The 24770-nt window shown below is 39.1% G+C and overlaps 1 protein-coding gene across 4 annotated transcripts in view; it reads left to right on the top strand.

The window, feature by feature from the left end:
* kcnt1a (potassium sodium-activated channel subfamily T member 1a) overlaps positions 1–24659 on the top strand; it is a 36672-nt gene extending 12013 nt beyond the window's left edge. For 2 of the 4 annotated variants that reach the window (XM_075455818.1, XM_075455820.1), the window contains 27 exons: positions 173–220; positions 488–536; positions 775–834; positions 1147–1221; positions 4276–4359; positions 4741–4835; positions 5470–5650; positions 5729–5893; positions 5972–6108; positions 8604–8667; positions 8921–9029; positions 14118–14226; positions 15002–15151; positions 15756–15985; positions 16100–16316; positions 17256–17361; positions 17497–17669; positions 21090–21161; positions 21336–21470; positions 21597–21708; positions 21833–21934; positions 22182–22265; positions 22374–22502; positions 22640–22934; positions 23042–23104; positions 23185–23269; positions 23406–24659. In XM_075455818.1, the coding sequence (XP_075311933.1) occupies positions 173–220; positions 488–536; positions 775–834; positions 1147–1221; positions 4276–4359; positions 4741–4835; positions 5470–5650; positions 5729–5893; positions 5972–6108; positions 8604–8667; positions 8921–9029; positions 14118–14226; positions 15002–15151; positions 15756–15985; positions 16100–16316; positions 17256–17361; positions 17497–17669; positions 21090–21161; positions 21336–21470; positions 21597–21708; positions 21833–21934; positions 22182–22265; positions 22374–22502; positions 22640–22934; positions 23042–23104; positions 23185–23269; positions 23406–23523 (3247 nt within the window). In that variant the 3' untranslated portion in view covers positions 23524–24659. Of the gene's footprint in view, positions 1–172; positions 221–487; positions 537–774; positions 835–1146; positions 1222–4275; positions 4360–4740; positions 4836–5469; positions 5651–5728; positions 5894–5971; positions 6109–8603; positions 8668–8920; positions 9030–14117; positions 14227–15001; positions 15152–15740; positions 15986–16099; positions 16317–17255; positions 17362–17496; positions 17670–21089; positions 21162–21335; positions 21471–21596; positions 21709–21832; positions 21935–22181; positions 22266–22373; positions 22503–22639; positions 22935–23041; positions 23105–23184; positions 23270–23405 lie in introns of all 4 variants that reach the window. The other 2 variants (XM_075455817.1, XM_075455819.1) reach the window with 1 other exon arrangement.
* The last annotated feature ends 111 nt before the right edge of the window (positions 24660–24770 follow it).

Genomic DNA, 24770 nt, shown 5'->3' with positions numbered 1-24770 from the left:
ATAATTATTTTGATTAAATCTTGATTTTTCAAATAATGTAGAATTCAAAGTGACATGACAGAAAGACAGACAACATAGCCAGCAGATGACATCTGGGCATCAGTTATGTTATGACATTAAGGTTTCTTGCAACCTTTGTTGGATGTACTCATAAACGTTCATTTCTCTGCAGTGTCGACTGCCAGTGGAGTGGATCAGTGCAGGACAGAGAAATTAACTGGTAAGCAGCAGAAGGTGCAATATCTGTTAACGGGGGCTCTTTCAGCTCTTCGCTTCGTCTGGTATTTCTGTCACCCACCTTATTAGTTCATCTGGCGTCAGCATTTTCTTTATCAGATGCAGCTTGTTGTCGTTATTAATGTAAAGAAGTACCCAGAAGCTTGATCATGTGCTTATCTTGACTCATTCACTGATTTTATAGATACACAAATGGTATTTATTGTTAAATGTATGCAGATGTTTTTGTTGTGTGCTCTCTTTCTGTCAGGGAGTTGATCTTCTGGGTGGATAGGAAGGTTCCAGTCTGGGCCATTCAAGTGAGTTACACCATAATTAAGAAGAGTAGATAAGTCATAATCATTTAAAAACATAAACTTTAATGTATGTTTTACATGACAGTGTTCATCAACTATTTGATTAATCAATGTGAAGCATAGCTGTTTGAGCCTCTGACAGATATGGAAACAGCTGGTTTCATGCTCAGAAGATTGTTTCTAACATACCAAAGCTGTTATAACTAATTTGTTTATGAGTTGTGTTTGTTGTTTCCTGTAGGTAATTGTGGCCATCATCAGTTTCCTGGAGACTATGCTATTGATGTATCTAAGCTATAAGGTAAGACACACATACAAAAGGAACAGGGTGGGGGGTAGACTCCACCTTCCAGCATTATAAATGTATTATGTACAACTAATCGCTTACAGTGTGTGAGACTGACAGCTCCTAAGTGGTGTAATTAGCACCAGTCATTTGTCACAGTTACATTAAAGATGGATGGTAATTACAGGATCTGGTTGAGGTGAAGGAGTAAGTGGTTGGGGAAGATGACAGATTACAATTAAATAAATGAATGTATGAAGTGACTCACTAACTATTGTCAGCTTACAGATATGTCTGAAAAAATCCTGGCCATGTTTTTACTTTTAGGGGAACATTTGGGAGCAGATATTTCAAGTGTCTTTTCTTCTGGAGATGATCAACACTGTTCCCTTTATCATTACGGTAAAACTTTCACTTTTTGATATTAATTCTCTTTGCTGTCTGGAATATAGTTGGTTTGTGAGAGCTGCTGCTGTTACTACAGTAATATGTTGACTACTTGTCTGACATGTCTGACTGTCACTTTGTGGAGTCTTTATTCCAACACATGGATGGTAAAGCCACATAAACATATGCCCCACATACAAATAAACTATAATTGCTTTGTAAGTACTGTATGTATCCAATGTCAGTGTTCAAGGAAGGTACTTTATATTAGAAGTCGTTGAAAGTCAGACTAAAGACAAAGAGAGCAAAGTGCACACAAAGGTTTGAAATGCGGTAATAGTTTCTCAACAGTTTGAGGTTTGGAAGGAGAGGTGTTGCACACAGTTTTGCCCTGTTAAGGATTATTTGTTAACCCGTACATATTTCAATGAAAGCATTTGTTCAGTTTATGACTAAAAACATGGAATACTACAAACATATGACAGCACATCAGTTTCAGCTGTACCTCTTTTTAACTTCAGATAATATCTAAAACACTTTAAACTGGAATGTTAAACCCGATCAACATTTTACATCCTGAAAATCATCAAGTTGGTTTTTATACAGCAGCATTTACAGAGAAATGCTAAGCAAAAGTACATGAGTCTTTGACCTAAAGCCAAAGTGAATATTTTTGGTCATTTTGATTCAGTGGCACCTATGAAGGTTTGTGATATGTCAGGTAGCAAGTGAAAAGTAAGTCCTTGAGGTCAGCCAAAGACCATATTGTTTTTGCTACAGTAGATGACCAAGACAGTGCATCTCCAAAATCGTAGGATATACACAGAGAGCTATGGCTTGAGCATTTGGTTTGATCTAAATGCAGATCTACTGTAGCCTAAGCTGATGATTGAAAGGTGTCAGAACACACAGTGCATTACACTTGCTGTCTATAGAGCTGCATAGACCACAAACATGACTGTCAGACTTGGGCCATGGCGCAGTGAAGGTCTGATGAGTTTTTAAGAAAGGTGTGTAGCAGGAAGCATTGCACACCCCATCACGGCAAATCTATTCCCTGATGATAGAGGCCTCCTTCAGCAGGATAATGCAACACAACAAACTGTTTGAATGTTTTGAGGAGCATCAGAAAACCTCAAAGTGTTGACTTGAGCTCCAAATTCCCTAGATCTTAATCTGGTCAGTTACCTGTGGGGTCTGCTGGAAAAAACAATTCTGATCCACAGCTGCCCCAAGTTCACCCACTTATTGGACTTACATCTTACATCTAGTTCCTGAGTGAGGGCAGGGCAGTGACTCCGTATGACTCCTGCCAACTTGAAGGAGGCATACAGAGTCACTGCCCTGTCCCCACTGGACAAGTCAGACCAGAACCTGGTGTACATACAGCCCCAATACACCCCACTGGTCCAAAGGCAGGCTTTCTCCACACGCTCCATCAGAAGATGGACACCACAAGCAGAAGAGGCCCTGAGAGACTGCTACGACACCACAGACTGGGATGAACTGCTGGGCACACATGGTGAGGACATAGAGGATGACTCGGTTTCACAGACCATCTCAACTTCTGTGCAGATGTGTTCGCCCCCACCAAGACTGTTCGGTGCTACCCAAATAAAAAAACATGGGTAACACAGAGAGTCAAGGCTGTCCTCAACCGGAAGAAGAAGGCCTTCAGGACCAAGGACAAGGAGGAGATGAAAGCAGGACAGAGGGAGGTGAAACGCTGCCTGAAGGAGGCAAAGGACTGCTACAGGCAGAAAGTGGAGCAGAAGCTGGAGGAAAACAACATGGAAAAACCTGTAAATATCTTGGGCTGTGGTTAGACAACAGGCTGGACTGGACGAGCAACACGAGGCAGCTGTACAAGAAGGCCTAGAGCAGGATGTACTTCCTGAGCAGGTTGAGATCTTTCAGCATCTGCAAGAAGCTCTCTGGGATTTTTTACCAGTCTGTGGTCGCCAGCGTCCTGTCCTACGCTGTGGTGTGCTGGGGAGGGAGCCCCTCAAAGGGAGACTTCTCCAGGCTGGAGAAGCTGATCAGGTTGGCACGAAGCTGGACCCTCTGGCGACAGTGGCAGAGAGGAGAACAATGCACAAACTCCTGGCTATACTGGACAATCCCAGCCACCCTCTGCACACTGTCATCAGCAGCCCAGAGAAGCCTGTTCAGCGAGAAGCTGTTTCTGTGCAGGACCAACAGGCTGAGAAACTCCTTTGTCCCTCATGCCAACAGTGCAAAACGTGCAATAATCGCTGTGGTGTGCAATAATCTTATTTTCATAATTTTACTTTATACTTAAATTTATATACGTATTATTATTTATTACCATCATTATTATCATTATTATTATTATTATTACTATTTTCATTGCTTCTACTAGTAAACTACTATTTTGTTATATTATTATCATTATTATCTTTATACGGGTGCTGGTGTTGGGTGTTTTCCACTTTTGTCTCTTCTGTAAATTTCAATATATAAAAGTGCTGAACGTGACTGAGATGGAGATTCCAATTTCCCTGAGGGAACCTCCCAAAGAGATTAATAAAGTCGTTTATCTATCTATCTATCTATCTATCTATCTATCTATCTATCTATCTATCTATCTATCTATCTATCTATCTATCTATCTATCTATCTATCTATCTATCTATCTATCTATCTATCTATCTATCTAATATAACACACCTTGATAGGGCTTGTGGAGCTGTTTTGGCTCTAGGCAAGTGGTTTTTATAGCTGTTACTGATTAGTATTTGATGTGAGCATGAGCTCACAAACTAATAGAATGCTGTGCTGCTACTTTTGCTCTATAGTTGTAATAATTCTCATACTGTATGTGTGCAATGCTACACTTTAAGGACAGCAGCCATACAAATAAATAAAAGTCAGACTGAGCTTCAAGGACACAGAAAATTGCCATACTCAAATTTGAAATGGCTCGAAACTGCACATTGTTCCTCTCATTCTCTGTGTTGAAATATAAGATACTGAAATAAGTAATTACTTTCCAAAAAAAGGAATATTTAAACTACAATGCATATTTCCCTCTTGCTTTCTCCTCAGATCTTCTGGCCCTCAATAAGAAACATCTTCATTCCTGTGTTTCTCAACTGCTGGCTGGCTAAATGTGCTTTGGAGAACATGATTGTGAGTGGAAGTCATAAACTTAATTGTGTCTGTTAAAGTTTTCAATCATCGGTTTAATAACTCTACTTAGGTAAGATAATCACCATCACTATCACAGTTTGTATAGGCCTTTATGCTCACAGGCATTAATTTGTCAATACACAGCTTTCTCCTGCTTCGGTTCTGCTCATATGTTTGCACCTAAGAAGGCTCGCACTGGGAAATTATTTGCAGTTCTGCTAGCACTGTATCTTGATGTTCATTACTACATGTTGTAATTTGCATAAGCGGGCTTCAGAGACTCATTTGTAAAAGAAGTAGGCGCAAGTTTGATTATTGGAGAGGGAATTTTCTTGATTTCTCAGCCTCAGATATTGAAGTATGTTGTTGATTACGGTATAGAATGATGTCCACAGAGCGATTCAGAGAACCAACTCGGCCATGTTCAACCAGGTCCTCATTCTCATCTGCACTCTGCTCTGCCTCGTTTTCACTGGGTGAGGCTGCTTTTTCAATGATTTTACAGTATGGGACGTAGGGCTATTTACTTATCTGTGAGTATATTTAAATGAAAAGACTGGATGCAGAGAATGTGTGTATCTAATAAGAAGTAATTTGAGGGAAAATAGACTGATCAGTTGGTGCACTTCAGTTGGGAAACTATCATACATTTTGGATTGTTAGTCAGTTCACTGCAGGGCACTTGGACATGAATAAAATGTGATGACTCTGCTTTGTCAATTAAATCACTGGGTTTGCATTTCTATGATAGGAAATTTTCAAGCAACTTCTAGGAAGTTGTTAGTAAATAACAGACTTGTGTTACTTTTAAGGTGTATGCTGTGTAAACGGAAATGAACACTAAACTTTGGGGTGGAGAATTAGATAATATCAAAAGAGCAGTAAAGTTAATAGATGTCATTAAAGAGAGTCAAATAAATTATTTTAGCATGGCCCAAAACTAAAAAAGATTGGGTCTTTAAACTCAGTTTTTTTTTTTAAATTGTATTAATTGTGGATTTATTTACTTTATCCTGATAATGTCTTGTTTTGCATGCAGCCTGTAAGTTCAGTGTAATAACAAATATCATGTGGTGTGAATGTTTTTATCATCTCATTTGTTCAACGCAGCACATGTGGAATTCAGCATCTAGAGCGAGCAGGCAAAAACCTCTCCCTCTTCAATTCCTTCTATTTCTGCATCGTCACCTTTTCCACTGTGGGCTTTGGAGATGTGACTCCCCGCATATGGCCGTCTCAGCTGTTGGTGGTAATCATGATCTGTGTGGCTCTAGTAGTGCTTCCTCTTCAGGTAGGAAAATGTTGAAACAGTCTTTATTTACCTTCAATATTTTCCTTTGTGAGTAGTTTAACTCAGCTTGTGTGTCAGTTTGAGGAGCTGATCTACTTGTGGATGGAAAGACAAAAGTCTGGAGGGAACTACAGCCGCCACAGAGCTCAGACAGAGAAACACGTCGTGCTGTGTGTCAGCTCACTCAAAATAGATCTGCTCATGGATTTTCTCAATGAATTCTATGCACATCCCAGGCTGCAGGTACCAAAAAATACCCATGTACATTTTCTTCATGCCCTGTACACTACACACTAATCCGATTCTTAAATAAACGTCAAGGATTATTATGTGGTGATCCTGTGCCCGAGTGAAATGGACCTCCAGGTGCGACGGGTGCTGCAGATTCCTCTGTGGTCTCAAAGAGTCATCTATCTGCAAGGGTCTGTCCTCAAAGACCAGGATCTGCTGAGAGCCAAGTAAGTTACAGATCCGTAAAGCACTGGGCTTTGAGGGGGTCAGCTTTTCACAGTTACAGTATGATGATGCTCTCGTTTTTAATTCATACACTGATTAACCAAAGGGGGCAATCCTCTCTGTAAAGATATATCCAATTAAATGCATATCATATATCCACTAGGTAGATCTAAGCAATGTAGCTTAATGAATAGGTGATTCCAAGTGATTCCCAAGAGCCACAGATAGATTGACAATTGTGATTTTTGGTAAATTGCACTCATTAAAGTAACTGTTGTAATTGGTGTCATTAAATGTGAAACAAATCATCGTCCAATCCTGATATCTTTGTTACAATTTTGTCGACAGAAGGGATAGGAGATGTTTGTATTTGGCTGGATTACTGTCTGTGGCGTTATTAGAAAGGATGGGTATGGTGTGTTTATTTATCTGTGTACAGATTCAACATTTTTAATATTGGGTTTCTACTGAGAAAGGTTTACATGATTAATGTTCAAAACACACATTATCCTGAATCTTTAAGAACCCCCTCCAAAAAGCAGTCAGAACTCTTTGTTCATCTGAGTGATCAGAAGATAGCTGAGTGAGACCCAGCTGCTCATTCTCTTGTGTGCTCATCATCCAGTTGTTTACTCACCCACTCACTTCCTATATAGTGTTCACTGTATAGATGACTCAAAGTGGGTAGGGCTAGAGAGATGCTGATGCTGATGCATTTTGGACACTACTTGAATGCAGCAGCACTTCATAAATCTGAACCATTTATTCACTGTTATGTGTCGCATTAACAAATGCTGGCATGGTACGTACGCGCTGAATCTAAAGTAACGGACGGCACGATGTGCTGTTTTTGGTTGAGAACATGTTGTAATTGACATCGTTCTGACATATAACTGTATGACGCCATGAAACTGCACTTGTAATCTTTTAATAGCACTGTATCGACCTGAGACAAGCTGCAATGACATATTGTTTTTGTTATTATATAGATATAATGAACAATTTAAGTTTTAAATTATTTCTGTATAGTTATTATCACTTACAATTTATGATTGAGACATCTGAGAAGTATTATTTGCTAACCATGCAGTCTTTATTTGTCAGAAAATCCAATTCCCCAGCTGTGAACTTGAGGGCCAGTTAGCGGTACCACACTCTGGTAGCTTACGGCTTCATAGTGCAGTATGGGATGGTCTAATTAGACTGCATTGCGCAGCTTACGACTGAGCTGTTTGTGTGCCAAACTTGTTCGATGCTTAAAAGGTGACATCTGGTGACATTTAAAATAATCAACAGATCACTTAATTATATATTTTCAGACCTGTGCCACCAAGCAAAGTAACAACGTTATATTATATCAGAGGTTCTCATATGGTTGTCATTAAAGATACCCAAATGTATGTGCTCAAGCACCAAAAAATAGATATATTTTTTTCATATATCCCCTTGTCATCACCCAGATATTCTTTCATTCCTATTGCGCTATTGTCCATTTTTAGTAAATGTGCTTGTAGGAGCTATTGTGTAGTCGCATACTCAGTATTGTAATTATTCATTCAAGCTATACCGGTTTCTTTTGAGACTTAACTGATAAGTTGACTGCTCCTCTGAGGAAGGCCAGTGTGATCTGTCTTACATTTGTCTGGTGATTCTGACTCATGAAAGTTTTATGAATGAGACTATAAGTAAGTATTAACACTGATTAAGGGAATCAAACCTGCTTTCAATCTTCACGTCAAGCCAGCTTCCTTTCGGAAGCCTAAATGACATCAGTGAATCCATTGCAGTTCATTTAAAAAGCAGCTTTTATTAACGTTGAATGCAGTTTGACAAACACGCAGGATTGTGACAATGCTTTGAAAGACTTGGATGTACTTTGCAAGAGTTACAGCCAAGCTTAAGCAATGAAGCCACTGCTTTTTTAGATCACCCGCTCTCTATGGTGGTACTTCAGCCCTTGTAAAAAAAAGCTGAATAATATGTTATGTAGCTTTGTAGGAGCTTCTCAGGAGTGAGTTCATTTTTTGAGGACAACTAATTTCAAACAATGTGGTTTAAAAGAGATTGCAACAGTTGCACCATGTATTGCATATCTTACCTCAAAATAGATACTTTGATGAAAATAGGTTATGTAACTTCATTGTTTACATTTTCAGAGTTCTGATAGAGCAATTAGAATTAAAGAACTGGGTGTGTGGCTCGATTACATGCTGCATCTGGCAGCATTTCAAATCCTCCCACGCTACTCTCCTCTGGCTGTGTTAATCATATACAAAAACAGTTCCACATTCCCAGCACATTTGATTTATAGCACAATTCAGGTTATCTGTGTGTCTGTTTACATGTAGGCAACATTAATATCAGTATTAAATCAAAGGACATAATTATTTTCTTCTTTCTGTTCAAATGTTCTTTCAAGATTCTTCTGTGTCAGGGTGTTTTTCCAGATGTTTTGATTTCTGTCTATTGTGGCTATGTCTTGTTGTTTGTCCCACAGAATGGATGATGCAGAGGCTTGTTTTATTCTGAGCAGTCGTAACGAGGTGGATCGAATGGCTGCAGTATGGCAACTATTTATGAACATTTTTCATTTATGAATGATTTCAGCCTTTATGAGTTCCCCATTAATACTGTCTGTAGGATGGATATTTAATAATAATAATAATAATAATAATAATAATAATAATAATAATAATAATAATAATAATAATAATATATTTTATTTATAAAGCACTTTACATCAATTTAATGACCTCAGAGTGCTAACATTTGACATTTAACATTTGCTGTTGATGTTCTACTGCTTTTTCTCAGGACCACCAGACCATCTTGAGAGCTTGGGCAGTAAAGGACTTTGCTCCAAATTGCCCTCTTTATGTCCAGATACTGAAGCCTGAGAACAAGTTCCATGTTAAATTTGCAGGTGAGATTTGTTTAACTGTCAGTGAAATGCTTGTTTTCTTACTGGCTGTTAAATGAGGAAAATGATTACCATATCCCATTCTTACATGTTTCCCTTAAGATAATAATATTCTCATTTAATCATTGACACATGACTTTCTCTATGTGGAAGGGGACGCTCGTGCTAATAAATGATCTCAGAATTATTCTCAGTGTCTGCCATTTCTCGTGTCTATGGTGATTAAGGAGCAATGCAAATCAGCGTATAATCACAAAGAAGCAGACCTGTTGATAATCAGGAGCCAGTACTTTGCCAGTGACTCAGGTGCAGCTTGTTTCTTGTTGTTACAGCAAGCATCCAAGCATAAACCTGGTTACCTGTTCAGTTTAAATATTTGAGACATTTTTCTTTATATGAACAACATGTCTTGTCAGGTCTACTTTGATAAATTAACTCTTCCATGAATGTCAAGACTTTTATACTCTAGAGTCTTCAGTTTAACTGCATTCAAATGTGTCATGCTTTCTTAACACTTTAGGACCAGTCAGAACAACAGCCTAACATGCAGCCAAATAGCTTTAGTAAAGAAAACCTTTTGAACTCATTAAAAGCTAGCTGTCACCACAACCTACTCTCCACCCCTGTAAACTATCTGTATATCTGTAAACCACTGTTATTCCAGATGATGAAAGCTTATTCATATAAATCTTCTAGTGCCTCACAGCCTAGTGACCATTTGGTAACATTATTCCTCACAATTTGAGGATAATTTAAAAAAAAAATCTGGATAACATTCCTATCCACAGACATTATAGCACTTCCATTAAAACAGACAAACTGAAAATGAAGAACAAAACATAAAGAGTTGCTGCAAAGAGTTTTGGTGCGGTAGGTGTTTCATGACTCCTTCTAGTCTGAGAACACAGTCGCCTTAGATATCCTCCTAGATGTCCTTTCAGAATAATTAGGCTTTCCAATTGTTCTGATATCTTCTTCTGGAATTACAAATAAACTTACATAAATGGAGAATCTCTTCCTTCAGATGCTGTCTTCCTGCTGGTGTTGCACAACATCTCCTGCCTCCTCGGCACATTAACAACCACAGCAACCAAGTCAAGTGCAAAATTTGATGAAAAGAGGCTTTTTTTTTTCCCAGTCGTAGATAATCAGCAGTGAATCGAGAGTGCAGAGCTTGGTAAACAGGCATGCATGAGTCATTTATTTGATTTATGTCATCTTTATTTCACCAGGAAATAAATCCTGTGAGATCTAAAATCTCTTTTTCAAGAGTGTCCTGGAAAAGATAGGCATCAGCTCAGGTAAATTATGGAAATATATTTATAATACTCTCAAATACTCTCTTCACAAAGGGAATAGAGTGTTGCGTTTTTAAAGAGAAATTCCTATACATAAACAAGCACCATTGCTACCTACCACTAGAGATTAAGAGATCAGATTTATTGTCATGCATACACACGAAATTGGTCCTCCACTTTTAACCCATCCAGGTTGGCACCTGTTGACACACTCATGCACGGGGTCACACAATCATAGAGACAGATGCCACCTCTGACTGTGTAGAGACTGTATAGACATCCTTATGAGGCAGCCTATATACCAACAGATCTGCCCTCTCTGTCGTCACATGATCCTCAACACGATGGATGTGTATCTATGAGGGATCAGCGGAAATGAATCCATGGACATTGACAGCAAAAAGTCATTTAGAGTAATTTACCACAACAGAAATGAGTTAAATGATAAGTCTGGTGATATTTTGTACCTCATTTGACGACAGCATAATCTCATAATTAACCCAAACACTGCTGTTCCTTGACTTTTTCACGCAGCTTCAAACATATTCATTCCACTTGTAAAAGTATGTTTGTATTTTTAAAATTGAATATTGTATTTTTAAAACAAATAGTTCTGAACCAGGACAAGCAGCTGGACTCCGAGCACACACAGGCGACACCAGATAAGATGTGAGCTTACTGCTCCTTCTGGATCGATTGAGTTTTCTAGAATGTCGCCAGACTTATTCTACTAAATTTGGCCTCAAATGTTTGCACTCTTTGAGAGCTGCAGAGGAAAACTAAAAGCATGTGCAGGGACCCAACTCTGTGCAGAATACTATCTGTATACGGTATAAGACATTTTTGTAGTTGGTATACACTAAATCCTCATACTTCTCTGATTTAGGTAAATGCTACTTCTGAATGTATTTTGAGGCAGATGTCTTGTTTTTTTGTTTGTTTGAGGTGCAGGTGAACCGTTGACCCCCGACCAGATGTTGTTTTCTCTTTTTTTTTTTTTGTTTGTTTTCCAGTTTTGGCCTTTTCTCTCTGGGAAACGTTGAGGGACGATTGTGTCCATCAGATTTGCATACATGCTTCGGAAAATCAGTCCAATGCTGAGTCTACATGTTTGACGTGTATTGTTCAACATCCAACACAAGTCAAGTTTGGACAGACTTTTGGCATCTTTTAGTGATTGAACAGCAAAATGTCTGTTTTCTGATGCACTTGAATGTATGTCACTATAAGGAAAGGGAGAAAGGAAAAGAAAGAGAGATAGGGAAGAAGGAGGGGAAGAAGAAGAGAAGAGAAAGAGAAGGGAAGGAAGGAAAGAGGGAAAAAAATTAAAAATAAATAAATTAAAAAAAATACACACTTGGTATTTATAACTAAGCTCAGAAACAGAAAGTAGTTGTGCAAAATTTGGTATGAAGTGTGTTATCATCTGTGAACAGCGCCTACTTTAAACTGCAGCATTTTGGTAATAACAGGTGGTGGTTTGGGGGGTGAAATGTATTCTCACGCCTTCATTTTGTCATGTTTTGGTATTGAACGTTTTATTTGGGGTTCTTTGGGGTTTTTTGGGGGTTTTTTTTGTTGTTGTTTTTTTTTAAATTGGGCTTATTTCGGGAGTGGTCAGACCAAGAAGTAGATATACATTAAAGCTTGGGGAGTTTTTTGCGGGGCTTGAGATAACGAAGCAATGTGGATGTAATGATATCGGCGCTTTCTAATTCACGGCGTGCACATGTCATGCAAGATTGAAACAAGGAAATAGCATTTATTGTCTACACTGTAAAATGGGTGGTGTATAAAGTGTAACTGTAACATATTGTATATTAAAAAAAAAAAAAAAAAAAAGGAGACAGATGCCAACCTGGAGCGGTGGGCAGCCATTCACAGCGCCTGGGTACCTCGGCCTAAAGGGCACCTCGGTTGTGACTGATACCCCTCCAGTTGTCAGTTTCACCAATCTTTTGAGTGGTGAGAGTGGGAATTGAACCACCAAACCACCAACCTTCTGATTATTGGACAAACGACTCTAACCACTGAGCCACGGCCTCCCTGGCCACTACACATTAATAAATACAGACTGTAGCAAATGACCAAAAAAACAAGTTTTGCAGCACTTAAAGCGTCTATTGACTCTGGGCCCAAGAGTCTTAGCTTTCCAAACTGTAACATTACTTCTGTTTCACTCCTACTGTTTGCATGGTGTAGTTTCTTGTTTTGTTTTGTTATGATAAGAAAGAGACAAAAAATTGAGACTAGTCCAGATATTCCACATACTAGTCCAGATATTTTAATGTTTATTTGCTAAAGAGCCCAGTGTTAAATGGAAAGAGAACAAAAACAAACCAAATGCTGGACTTACATTCTTCTGGCTGCCAGAAACATTTATGAAACGAAAGCCTTATATTTTACATATAAACCTATGTTCCACTGGCACTAAGGTTTTCAGGTTAAATCTTTTTTGTCTTTAAAAAATTTTTTTTTTTACGTGACTGAGAATTCGGTCACTCAAACAGGAAGTTAAGTGTTTTATTTGATGTCTTTGCCAAGCAACCAACAGCAACTGTATTTAAGTGCTGCAAAAGGCCACCGGTTATGTAGAGATGGTTCCCACACGTAACTCATCGTAACCTTTGTAAGGACTGAAGATATGAGACAGAATCTGTTATTAAGGAAGATCAACAGGTGTTAAGTGGATATTTGAACTTTGTTAGATATGAAAAAGAGATGATAGACTTCACTAACCCTGCATTAACCTTGTAGTTCTAGCTAGCTTCACACTAACATACTGCTTCACACTATGCTGCATACAAAACAGGATCAATACTCACGGACCTCTCAGCCAGAAAATACATTTTCCTTATATATTTTACTCATAAAAGACTCAATCCATATGTATTCAATCCTTGTGGGGCTGAGATAGGGATCTAAGTTTTGTAGCATGGACATATATTTCGTAATTTCTGTCACCATATTTGCATGTGTGAAAACAGGTAGGCTACGAGTACAGAAGAATCAGTGGTATGACTGCAGTGGGGCTGTATAATGGGTATAATGGGGCTGTTTAGCTTAATTAGTTTTGAGAAGTGTATGTAAGGGGAAGGTCTTCAGTTTCCAAGCAGATAGGATTTTGTTTACTGCCAATCTTTGTGAAATCTGGACTAAATGGGAATGTTTGTCCCTTAATCAACAACTTCAGTTAGATAAAGACATCTATTAAGAAATTAGCTTTTGAACCAAATTTACCCCAAATTTAGCCAAGATGTCTATAAACCATTTAGATGGTTGGTGAGTCAAACTGGGCATTTCTATAGGGTATTCAATCAAGCATGTAAGAGACAGGACAGTTTTCTGCTTGTAGAAGAATTAATCTTCTGTACATGTATTTTCAATTACACACATTCAAATATGCTGATACAACGTACAAAACTTGTAAAACTATCTGAAAATTCTCAAACATGGAAGTGGAATGTTCTTTTGTTCACAGGTAATTTTATAACCATGTTAATGACCCTACGCTGAGTGGAAATTACAGGACTACCCAGGTTTTCACACTTGTGTGTTGGTTGGCGATCACAGATGTATTCTGTTATGTTGCATTTAGTTTTTGTGGGGCCAGGATCTTCAACACAACCTTCCTAAAGTATTCTCAAGAGGAAATGGTCTTATTGCCGGCTTAGAAATATCACAATTGTGTAGAGGTGACATAGTTTAGAATAAGTTGACATTTAGGGGTTACTGCACTGGGTCATACCACTTCTGTTACATTCTGTAACTATTACATCTTGTTCATTTTCAGATCATGTTGTGTGTGAGGAGGAGTTCAAGTACGCCATGTTGGCTCTCAATTGTGTGTGCCCTGCCACTTCCACCTTGGTCACGCTCCTTGTGCACACCTCCCGTGGACGGTCTGTCATGTTCTGTAATGTTCTGCTATTTGATTTCTCCTCAGTGTGACTGTGTATACAGTTCAAATTTGTCCACATGTTCATGTCTGCTGATGTATAAATAGAAAGTACAGACAAAAGTACTGAGGATCTCAGAAGGATGTAAAAAGAGTACACCAAATGGGAGAACAGGCGGCAAGCAAAAGAGTTTATTTTTAATGACTCTCTGGTGGGAAATGATTTTTCACAGCATGTAAACAGATCTTTTTAATTTTAATTGATGCGAGTGACTGAATGAAAGAATCAATAGACTTCACCACTTACTGTATTCTTGACGGCTTTTCAGGAAAGGAAACTTTGCTCCTTTTTTCACCCTTTTTTAAAAAAAAAATTGCTCACATTTGTCACGAAGGTGTACTGTATATGAATATGTTACACAGCCCATATGTCTGTCTTAATATACTGTATGAAAAGTCCTTGTAGTCTTTGAGCGTGTGGGTGTCTTTGAGTGCACATGAGAGCATATTAGAGCCAAGCTGACTGATTGACACAGACGGATCAATCTGTCTGCTTTCACCAAGAGACCCAATGTGACCCTGAAGGTCTGGAGGGATGTAGAATTTGAGATGGAGAGATTTCTACTTGCAAGTGATGATCATGAATAGATTTTACTGGTGTTGAAAGATGAGTTTCACTGTTTAGTGTCACGACAGCTGGAATGTACATCAGCATATAAATTAGATTTAAAAGGTATTTGGTTTACTGATCTATTTGTATTTTCTCTGAATGAATGCAGAGAAGGACTGCAGTCTCCGGAGCAGTGGCAGAGGATGTATGGATGTTGCTCTGGCAACGAGGTCTACCACATCCGATTGTGTGACAGCAAGTTCTTTGGAGAGTATAATGGCAAAAGCTTTACGTACGCCTCCTTTCATGCTCACAAGAAGTGAGTTGACATGTAAGCTGAAGCATCTTCCTCAGATGCTGACAAGTTGAAAATGTACTCAATCATTTGCAGAGGTCTTTGCAGATTTTGCAATGGTTTATTGATCTGTTTGAGCTGGTATAATCTTGAACAAGTCCAGAAGAGGTATTTGGTCTCGTTCGCTTGAATAATGGCAAAACCAAAACATCTGAAAATATCTCTACATTTTTGCATGTCGAAACAACTCCGCTCACTTGTTAAAGGACAGTTAGAAGTTTTGTCATTTCCCTTTTTTACTGAATTGTCAAGAGTTAAACAAGGAGATTAATCCCACTTCCACAAGTGAAGCATAAAAAGGGTAATTTTTCTTGGTTCTTTGTGATCCAGATATAAAAATTTTTTTATAGAAACTAATATCCACATTGATCCCAGAAACCAAGGTTTCAAATATATCCCAGGGAATCACACTACCTCTGCTGATTGCACTCCATTTAGATCTTTGTGGTTTGTCATGTTACCTTCTTCTAAAACATTAGCTTCAAGAACTAACTGTTCATTTGCTGCCCTATATATCCCATCCTTTTTATAGATGGCTTCATAATTACAACAGGTATGTCATCTCCAGGTATGGCGTGTGTCTCATTGGCATAAAGAGGGAGGACAACAAGAGCATCCTGCTAAACCCTGGTCCACGCCACATCATGGCTGCCACAGACACCTGCTACTATATCAATATCACCAAGGAGGAAAACTCAGCCTTCATCTTCAACCAGGAAGAGAGGAAGGGCCGTCCTGCAGGGGGGATCTACAATGGACCATCACAGCTTCCTGTGCACAGCATCATTGCGAGCATGGGTGAGAAAGACTGAATTTATCATGCTGAACGAAACAGGTCCAGCATGTTTTGACCAAGCTGGTTGGATCCAGGTTCCGTATCTGTGGTTTGAGTCTGACAGAATGTGTTTACAGGTACGGTAGCCATAGATCTTCAGAATACAAGTCCACCAGACATCTCGGGTGGTAAATTGGTCCCTCCTACAGTAAATGGAACAGGCATTCGGCGACCAAGCATTGCTCCAGTTCAAGAAATAGCTGACTCCACCTCAATCCTGCCATGTGACCTCCTAAGTGACCAATCAGAGGACGACTCTGTCTTCACAGATGAAAAGGGGACATCGTCTACTGAGTAAGGATTCAATTTTTCTTTGATACCCAAATCTTAATCCTTATCAGAAAGAGACCAGTACAATCAAGAGATAGTTTGAAATGATATTTTGATATTTTTCAACTTTTATTTTTGCTTTTTTATGCAGGCAATATCTTGAGGATAGGAATTTACAATCCTAGTTGCAAAAAACTTGGGCTGTTGTATAAAATATAAACAAATATATCTTACAATAATTAGCAAATCTCATAAACCAACATTTTATTCACTATAAAACATAGAAAACATATCAAATGCTGAAAGTTAGACATTTCACTGTTTGATGAAAATTATTAGCCCATCTTGAATTTGATGGTAGCTACGTCTCAAAGAAAAATGGTCATGGGGCAACAAAAGGCCGGAAAGTAAGTGATACTGAAAAGAAATAGCTGGAGGAACATTTTGCAACTGATTAGTCTATTAGGCAACAGGTCAATAACAGATCAGAGGTAAAGATGTTCAGAGAGAATTTTAATTATCTATGCAAAATGTACATTTTTAATGTATGCTACATTTTATAGCAACTTTTTAGGAATTGGAATGTACTGTTAATGAGGTTCTTCCACCCTATCTTGCACTGGCCACATTTTAATATGTATAGTATCTTAGCATTTATTTGTTTGTTTTATTTCATTGTGTTTTAGGCTATTGTTTTTTTTTTTATGGTTGAGAAATATTTGTAGCCTAACTGAACCCATAACATCTGTTATCATGCAAAACCCAAAGTGTATCCAGCCATGACTGTCTCTTCATCATCTGGTAATCTCGTTATTTTCTGTCATACTATGAGCATTATCAATTAATGTTTCTCTTACCCTCCAACCAGGAGAAAATACAACAACAAAAAAAGAAAAAAGAAAAATGAACATACTGTATGATTTTATGAAATCTATCATTCAGGCTTTCTGGATTTGTTTTCAGGTATGTGAAAGGTTATCCTCCTAACTCTCCGTACATTGGGAGCTCGCCCACCTTGTGCCATCTGTTGGCTGAAAAAGCTCCATTTTGCTGCCTACGACTGGACCAGGTGGGCAGTCGCTTTTCCTTCAACTTAGTCACTCAATTACATGTACTGCCTCAATCATTCCCTCTCTACTGTGTCTGTCCTTCAATTCATAAAAGCCCACTTAAAATACTTCTCTGTTCTTTGCTTCTTTTGCAGGGATGCAGGCATAACAGTTTTGAAGATGCTAAGGCTTATGGTTTTAAAAACAAGCTCATTATTGTGTCAGCTGAGACCGCAGGGAATGGTCTTTATAATTTCATTGTGCCTCTCAGAGCTTATTACAGACCCAGGAAAGAGCTCAACCCCATTGTCTTGCTGCTGGATAACCCGTGAGTTCATCTTAACACACAAACATATGGACATAATTGTTCCACTGTTTTCCTTTCAGTTCGTCTTTCACCGTGTGCCGCTGGGAAACAACATGTATGTTAAAAGCTTACGTCAGTCAAGCCCTTAGGGCAAGGCTGTGGAGGCGGGACTCCATTGTTAGTCCTGATGTTAGATTGTCACAGTTGCTCACAGTTACTCTGTTTTAGTGACAAAGAAAATAAAAACTTTGCTCTCTGTACCTCCTGACGGTCACCATGGTAACTTCCTTTGCCTTGAACTTGAATGATATATATTGCTACAAGGGGAGAAAATTATTTCTTTGCAAGCTTTCATCACCAGCCCTGATGTGTCCCTTTTCAGCCCCCACATGTTAGCTGTTAGGACCGTCATAGAAACACACATAATATTAAACTCTCCCAACATGCTGCTCTCTGTCTTTCCTTCCTATCGCTGTCGCACACACAAATACAAACACCCACGCATGCGGATACGCAATTCAAGCACTTACAACAGCCTTGGGTCTCTAGTCAGCAGGACTGGGCAGATGCAGAAAGTACCATTCTGTCAAGGATGCTGCTGAGGAACAGGCAGTAATAAAGCCACTAAATATCTGAGTGTGTTCAGCACCAGATGGACTCATCCCTCATACTAAAGGCATTTTAACCAGTGAGATAAAACTATGACAGAGACTCCCCAGGGCTCTCTGAGGCACAACATCACATCAGAACTACACCGATCCCTTAAGCAGCCATAAAATGGTTAGTGTATTTAGTCTGAGTTAGGTTAAATGCTTATATTGGTTTGACTGGAATAGGTTTTAGAATGTGATTTGTTGTATGCAGCTGATGGGTGGGTGAGCCTGCGACATGTCATACTTGCACACTTCCACATATTCAACTTACAGATAGATGATGATCTTTTTGATTTGTACAGCCATTATGAAAAAGGAAGTACATAAGAAAAAAAAGAATTTCTCAAAACGAATCGGTCTATACCAGTTACGGTTCCTAAAAAAATTGGTAGAACTACATAACAAATTATACCATGTTATTTTTTTTTATAAACAAATACTAAGCCAAATCGCAGAAGCAGTGTGTGGAAAAAATAGGTCCACCCCATGATTCAGTAGCTTGAACCACCTTTAGCAGCAACAACTTGAAGCAATTGTTTTCTGTATGATCTTATCATTGTGGAGAAATTTTGGCCCACTCTTCTTTACAGTTTTGCTTCAATTCATTGGGGTTTGCCAGCATTTGTTTACACACATTTCTCTTAAGGTTCTGCCACAACATTTCAATCAGCTTGAGCTCTGGACATCAACACCTTGATTCTTTTCTTTTTCAGTCAGTCTGTTGTAGATTTTATCCAGTACTTTGGAACATTGTCCTGCTTCGAGGGCCAATTTCGGCCAAACCTTAGCCTTCAACACATAAATCTCGCATTTCACTCTAGAGCACTCTAGTATACAGACGAAGGTGCCCAGGTGCCCAAATCATCACCCTTCCACCGCTGTGCTTAATAGTTGGTATCAGATGTTTTTGCTGATGCATTGTTTTTTTTGTTTTTGACAAACTTGGCTCTGTGCGTCATGATCAAACGTCACCACTTTGGTCTGTTCTCTCGAAGGGACATCATTCCAGAAGTATTGTTTTTTTCTTTGCTCAACTAATCTGTGCCACCATTTTCTTTTTAGAGAGAAGAGGTTTTCTTCTAGTAACCCTTCAGAAGATTCTTGTTCAGTCTTTTTCTAATTGAATTGTCGTGAACTTTAACATTTAACAGGCTAACTGAGTTCCGTTGTGTAAGAAATGGGGTCGGGTGGAACTGCTGGGACCTCCACTCCTGGGAAGATCAGCAGCTTTCTCTTTTTTTTCTACTTGGACTGGTGGACTTCAAATTGAAATGGCCTTATAACCCTTCCCAGATTGATAGGCAGCAACAATTGTTTATCTAAGATCAATGCTAATGTCTTTCCACCTTGGCATTGTGTTAAGACACACTTAAATGCCCCAGACCTTTAAACTGATAAAACTTCTGCTTTTAAAGATGTGGCCACAGTTGCTGATGATCATTAATCCAGTGCATTTGATTAGCAGCGCCTGGCTTCTAGTTAACCTCCTAATTCCTATGAAGGCAGTAAGGGTAGACTGAGTTTATCCACATGCTGCTTCATTTTTGTTGGATAAATAATGATTCATTGTAAAATGTCATGAAATGTTCATCTGTGGTTGCATTAAGGTCATTTTAAGAACTGTTAGGACAAGATGATATTTTTAACATGTACTCACATAAAGCCTTATGATTGAAGGAAGCTGTACTTTCTATTTCACATTACTTTAAAATCTTGCATTTTTTTGAGCTGCTCAAATGTAATATTCTCAAAAGCTGTTTTCTTGGGTAGGTGTATGACACTTGTACTTTGAATCTGTTGATGTCAACCCACAATGTGTGGTCAAAGGAGCTCTCAATACAAGTAAAACAGGCCATACTTAGACTGCAACGTTGAACAAATCCAGGGAGAAGGCAGAGGCATTAGCAGTGGTCTAATCAGCAGTCTGGTAGTTCCTTCCAAGGAAAAAGGAACACACCTAAAAAAAAATGTCTGGACGTCTACAGGGGGAAACAGTTGTTGATATTGTGTCTTATGCAGTGGCGATTCTAGAGTCTGTGGGGGCCCCAAGCAAAAAAATCCTAGGGACGACCAGTGTTCGTCACCAAAACATCTGACACCAACGAAAAATGTATGAAATAAAACCTCTTTTTATTCCAAACATGTTCCAAACATGAAAAACATTTTTATTTTTAAAAGATACATGTAAAGAATAAATAAATAACTAAAAAAGACTACGTTGTCTACGTTGGCACTTGATATTCGCCTGTTGCTATTTATCTACCGGGTGTAGCTGGCCATCCAATAATAATTGTGTTCATTTAAAGATTCTTTGTCACAAGTAAAGCTGTTGATGATATCGATTTCATAAGTATGGTTTTTATTTTCCACTAGCCTTGAATTTCCGGCGAACGTTGCCAACAATCGCAAACACTCTGAGGGGCTAGTTCTCCGCGAACATAGCCTACAGTGGAACTTGACGTGAGTTTGACGAAGTCAACAATGCAATTATGGAATTATAGAATGGCATGTTAACTAGACAATCTTTGGCTAAATCATTTAAATTTAACTGTTCAAAGAAAACATGTTCACCACGAACATTCGCCACTGTTTGAGACAGTTTATAAAGTAACTAGACAATCTTTGATTGAATGCACCTCAGCTCTCGGGGGCCCCCTAGTGGCTCGGGGCTCCAAGCAGTTGCCTGCCTTGCCTCTTGACAAGGTGCGCCTCTGGTCTTGTATCTTTTTGTTAAAATAACAATAGGAAACAAAATAGTGCTAACACGATATCACATATGTTACTGCAGGCCTGATAATCACTTCCTGGAGGCCATTTGCTGTTTCCCAATGGTGTACTACATGGTGGGGACCATAGACAAGTAAGACTGTCGGATAAACTTCAGCTTGCATGTGTTGCATCTATTATCTCATTGAAATATATTGATAATGAGTTTGTACTTTATCTTATTTGATAAGATGTTCAGTGAGTCCCTGGCAAATTGGTGACTGCTGTTGTTATGCTGATTGTTGGTCTGTTGATGTGTGTTTTTCAGTTTGGACAATCTGCTCCAGTGTGGAATTATCTATGCTGATAATTTAGTTGTTGTGGACAAAGAGAGCACAATGAGTGCAGAGGAGGACTACATGGCCGATGCCAAAACTATTGTCAATGTACAAACAATGTTCAGGTAATTAATCTCTTTTTTTTTATCAAATGCTGTGTTTGGACAGCAGAGTTATTTCAGAGATTATTGAAGGTTTTAAGTTGCAGTGTTGCTTCTCAAATGCTGGCTTTTTGTTTTTATGATATACAGGTTGTTTCCCAGCCTTAGCATTATCACAGAGCTTACTCATCCATCCAACATGAGGTTCATGCAATTCAGAGCAAAGGACTGCTATTCACTGGCTCTCTCCAAGCTGGAGAAGGTTAGACAAAACCTTCAGGCTACTAGTGATTTGTAATTTCAAGAAAAGTTATTCTAATTTGAATTTTTAAACAGTTAGTCAGTAAGTGACAGACTCTTCACTGTTGCTGTGCCGTACCCCACAGAAAGAGCGTGACAAAGGCTCCAACTTGGCCTTCATGTTCCGCCTACCCTTTGCTGCAGGCAGAGTGTTCAGTATCAGCATGCTGGACACCCTCCTCTACCAGGTTAGTACACACCTACAGCAAAACACATAACCTCAGAAAACTCTCCTCAGTATCAGGTGAAAGAATGTGCTTCACAACAGCAGAGAAAGAGATGCCTCTGAAGAAACAGAGCAGCATTGCTATAATAAAGCACGAGTGCCCTCTTGTGTTCAATTACTGAAACCCTGTTCGAGTGTTTTACCGTTTACCATATGAGTAGCTGTTAGAGTCAAGCTTAGGAAGTTATTTTTATGTGGTTCTGTCTCAGTCTTTCGTAAAGGACTACATGATTCTTATTGCAAGGCTGCTGCTGGGACTGGACACCACTCCGGGATCAGGATATCTCTGTGCTGTGAGTCGGATGGAAGAGAATGATTTCTTGAAAACATTAACTGTATCAGCTCCATGTTTGAATATACCAAGCAACTGTAACAATGCACCCCTTAACCCCTCATCGCAGATGAAAGTTACAGAGGAAGATCTGTGGATCGGTACCTATGGGCGATTGTTCCAGAAGCTCTGCTCATCTAGTGCTGAAATTCCTATTGGGATTTATCGCACAGAGTCCCACATTTTTCCAACGTCTGAGGTAAGATCAAGAAAAGAAATGTGCAAAGTAGTGTAAGATTGTGGTTTTTTTTCTGAAATTCCATCCTGATAAGACAGAGATAAACACATGCAATTACATCCAACTCATCAAACGACAAGTTCACGCCTCCCATTTAGTCACAGGTGTCAGTAAGTGTTGATGACTGCGAGGACACAAAGGACAAGGGAGATGAGTCTCGCAACAATGAACAGTCAGATCACCCACAGCTGAGGAAGAAGAGCATGCAGTGGGCACGCCGTCTGAGTAGAAAAAGCGTGAAGTGGCAGGGGGTAAACCGGGACTCCAGCAAAGACCACGCCCAGCGCATCGCTCAGCAGCGCCTCAGCCTTTACAGGCGCTCTGAGAGGGAAGAACTGTCCGAGCTGGTTCGCAACCGCATGAGGCATCTGGGCCTTCCCACCTCAGGATATGGTAAGAATGGACATTTCTATGAATAAAAGCCATGCTCGCTGGTTTCCTTTTCCATAACTTTAATGTTTATTTGCACTTGAAAGTGTCTGTTTCTTGTCTGATTGCAGATGACCTGACAAACCTGACAGCCAGTGACGTCATGAACAGAGTCAATCTGGGCTACCTACAAGGTAATGTTTTCATCTCATTTTAGTTACAGTTTAATCGTAAGACCGCACTTATGATGATTGCATTGATGTTTCGGTTTCAGATGAGCAGAATGATCACCAGAACACTCTGTCCTATGTCCTCATTAACCCTTCTCCTGATACCCGGCTGGAACTCAATGACATAGTGTAAGTATAACTGCAGGTTTTTATTAGGTTTTAAAATGATAAGCAGTGTTTTGGGCTGATAAAAACAATCCGAAGAAGGAGCATTAAACCATTAAAGGAATGGTCTGATTTTCGACACATATTTGTTCTCTTTCAGATACTTGATTCGTTCTGACCCTCTGGCTCACGTCCCTGAGGAGCCTCCTGTCCACAGCAGCAGCCTGAAAGAAGGACGGGAGTCCAGCATAGATACCAGAGAGGACACCCAGCTCTGATACCATACTGGCCTTCACAAATGCACTTCTCCTTAATCAACCCGTCTTAATGCGGGGTCTGATTGCATCCATTCAGGTTTCAGTCAGGAAAAGGACGATTTGGGCTACAGAGTTCCAGTGTGGCAGTCTGCAAATGTATTATGAGAGTGCCTACTGCTTGTCTGATGGCAACTGATGTCATCTGTGACATTTTCATCCTCTTGACATTAACACTGTATATAGAATAGTGGTTTGATTTATTTGTAGTTCTTTCAGATGAGCTGTCGGGGACAAGCTTGTTGATAAATGAAATTGCTTACTGAAGGGGTTTCAGTCGGGGGGGCGTTACCCCGGCAGGGCTGCCCTTGGTTAGACTTCATCTGATTTGCCAAACATCTCTGAAATCAAGTTTCTGAAGGTTTTTCTTTAAAACCTGCTGAGATTCAATTAAAAACCAAGTGCACATCTAAAATTCCAAGGTTCACACACTTGCCTGTTTACCAAACATAACTTTGAACACTAAGTGACTTAAATGAAACACATGCATTAAACTCTTAAAGAATCTTTTTTTTGTAGCTATAGCATAGAAGTAGTTTCCGGTGTTGTTGAGGTTAAGTTAGTAAGTTATATGTAAACATTGGTGGTTATTTATATGTTTGCTGTATTTCACTTGTCTAGTTTTAGGTTTTAGCACCACAAGCGTTATTTGTTCCACTGGACAAGCTGTGCTAAATATTCACTATTGTATCACAAAGAGAGTGTTAGTTCACTTTCAGCCCTGCTCAGTGAAAATTTTGCTTATTTGTCAATAGTGGTTGTTTTGGGTGGTCTGTATATATTTAAACGTTGACTATATATTTGTACTTTAGTTAGTGCACATAAAGTGCAATAAAATACTCTAAAACTGTTTCGAGTTGTGGAATCGTTTTGCTTGCACAGCTACGTCTTTAACCCGAGAAATTCATTAAAGGATTCACCCAACATTTTTGTAATTTGCAGAGATTTAGATCATATTGGTACTATTAGCACCTTTGTTATTTGTACACTATAGCTCCAGTTTAGGTGTTCTTTGCTTAGCATAAAATTTGTACCTAGGCCGAAAAAATTGGCTTAGTCAAAAATAAATCTGAAAACACCTCTACAGCTAAGGGGTTAATACGTCACACATTATTTACAATAAAGTGTGAAAATGAGAAGTTATGGTGTTACCTGACTGTTTATTTTCAGCTCCTAAAACTCTTGTTTTAATCCCCACGAAAGCACTGCAG

Source organism: Odontesthes bonariensis, chromosome 22 (genome assembly GCF_027942865.1).
Source record: "Odontesthes bonariensis isolate fOdoBon6 chromosome 22, fOdoBon6.hap1, whole genome shotgun sequence".
Taxonomy (NCBI): Eukaryota; Metazoa; Chordata; class Actinopteri; order Atheriniformes; family Atherinopsidae; genus Odontesthes; species Odontesthes bonariensis.
This window is presented reverse-complemented; position numbering and strand designations above follow the sequence as displayed.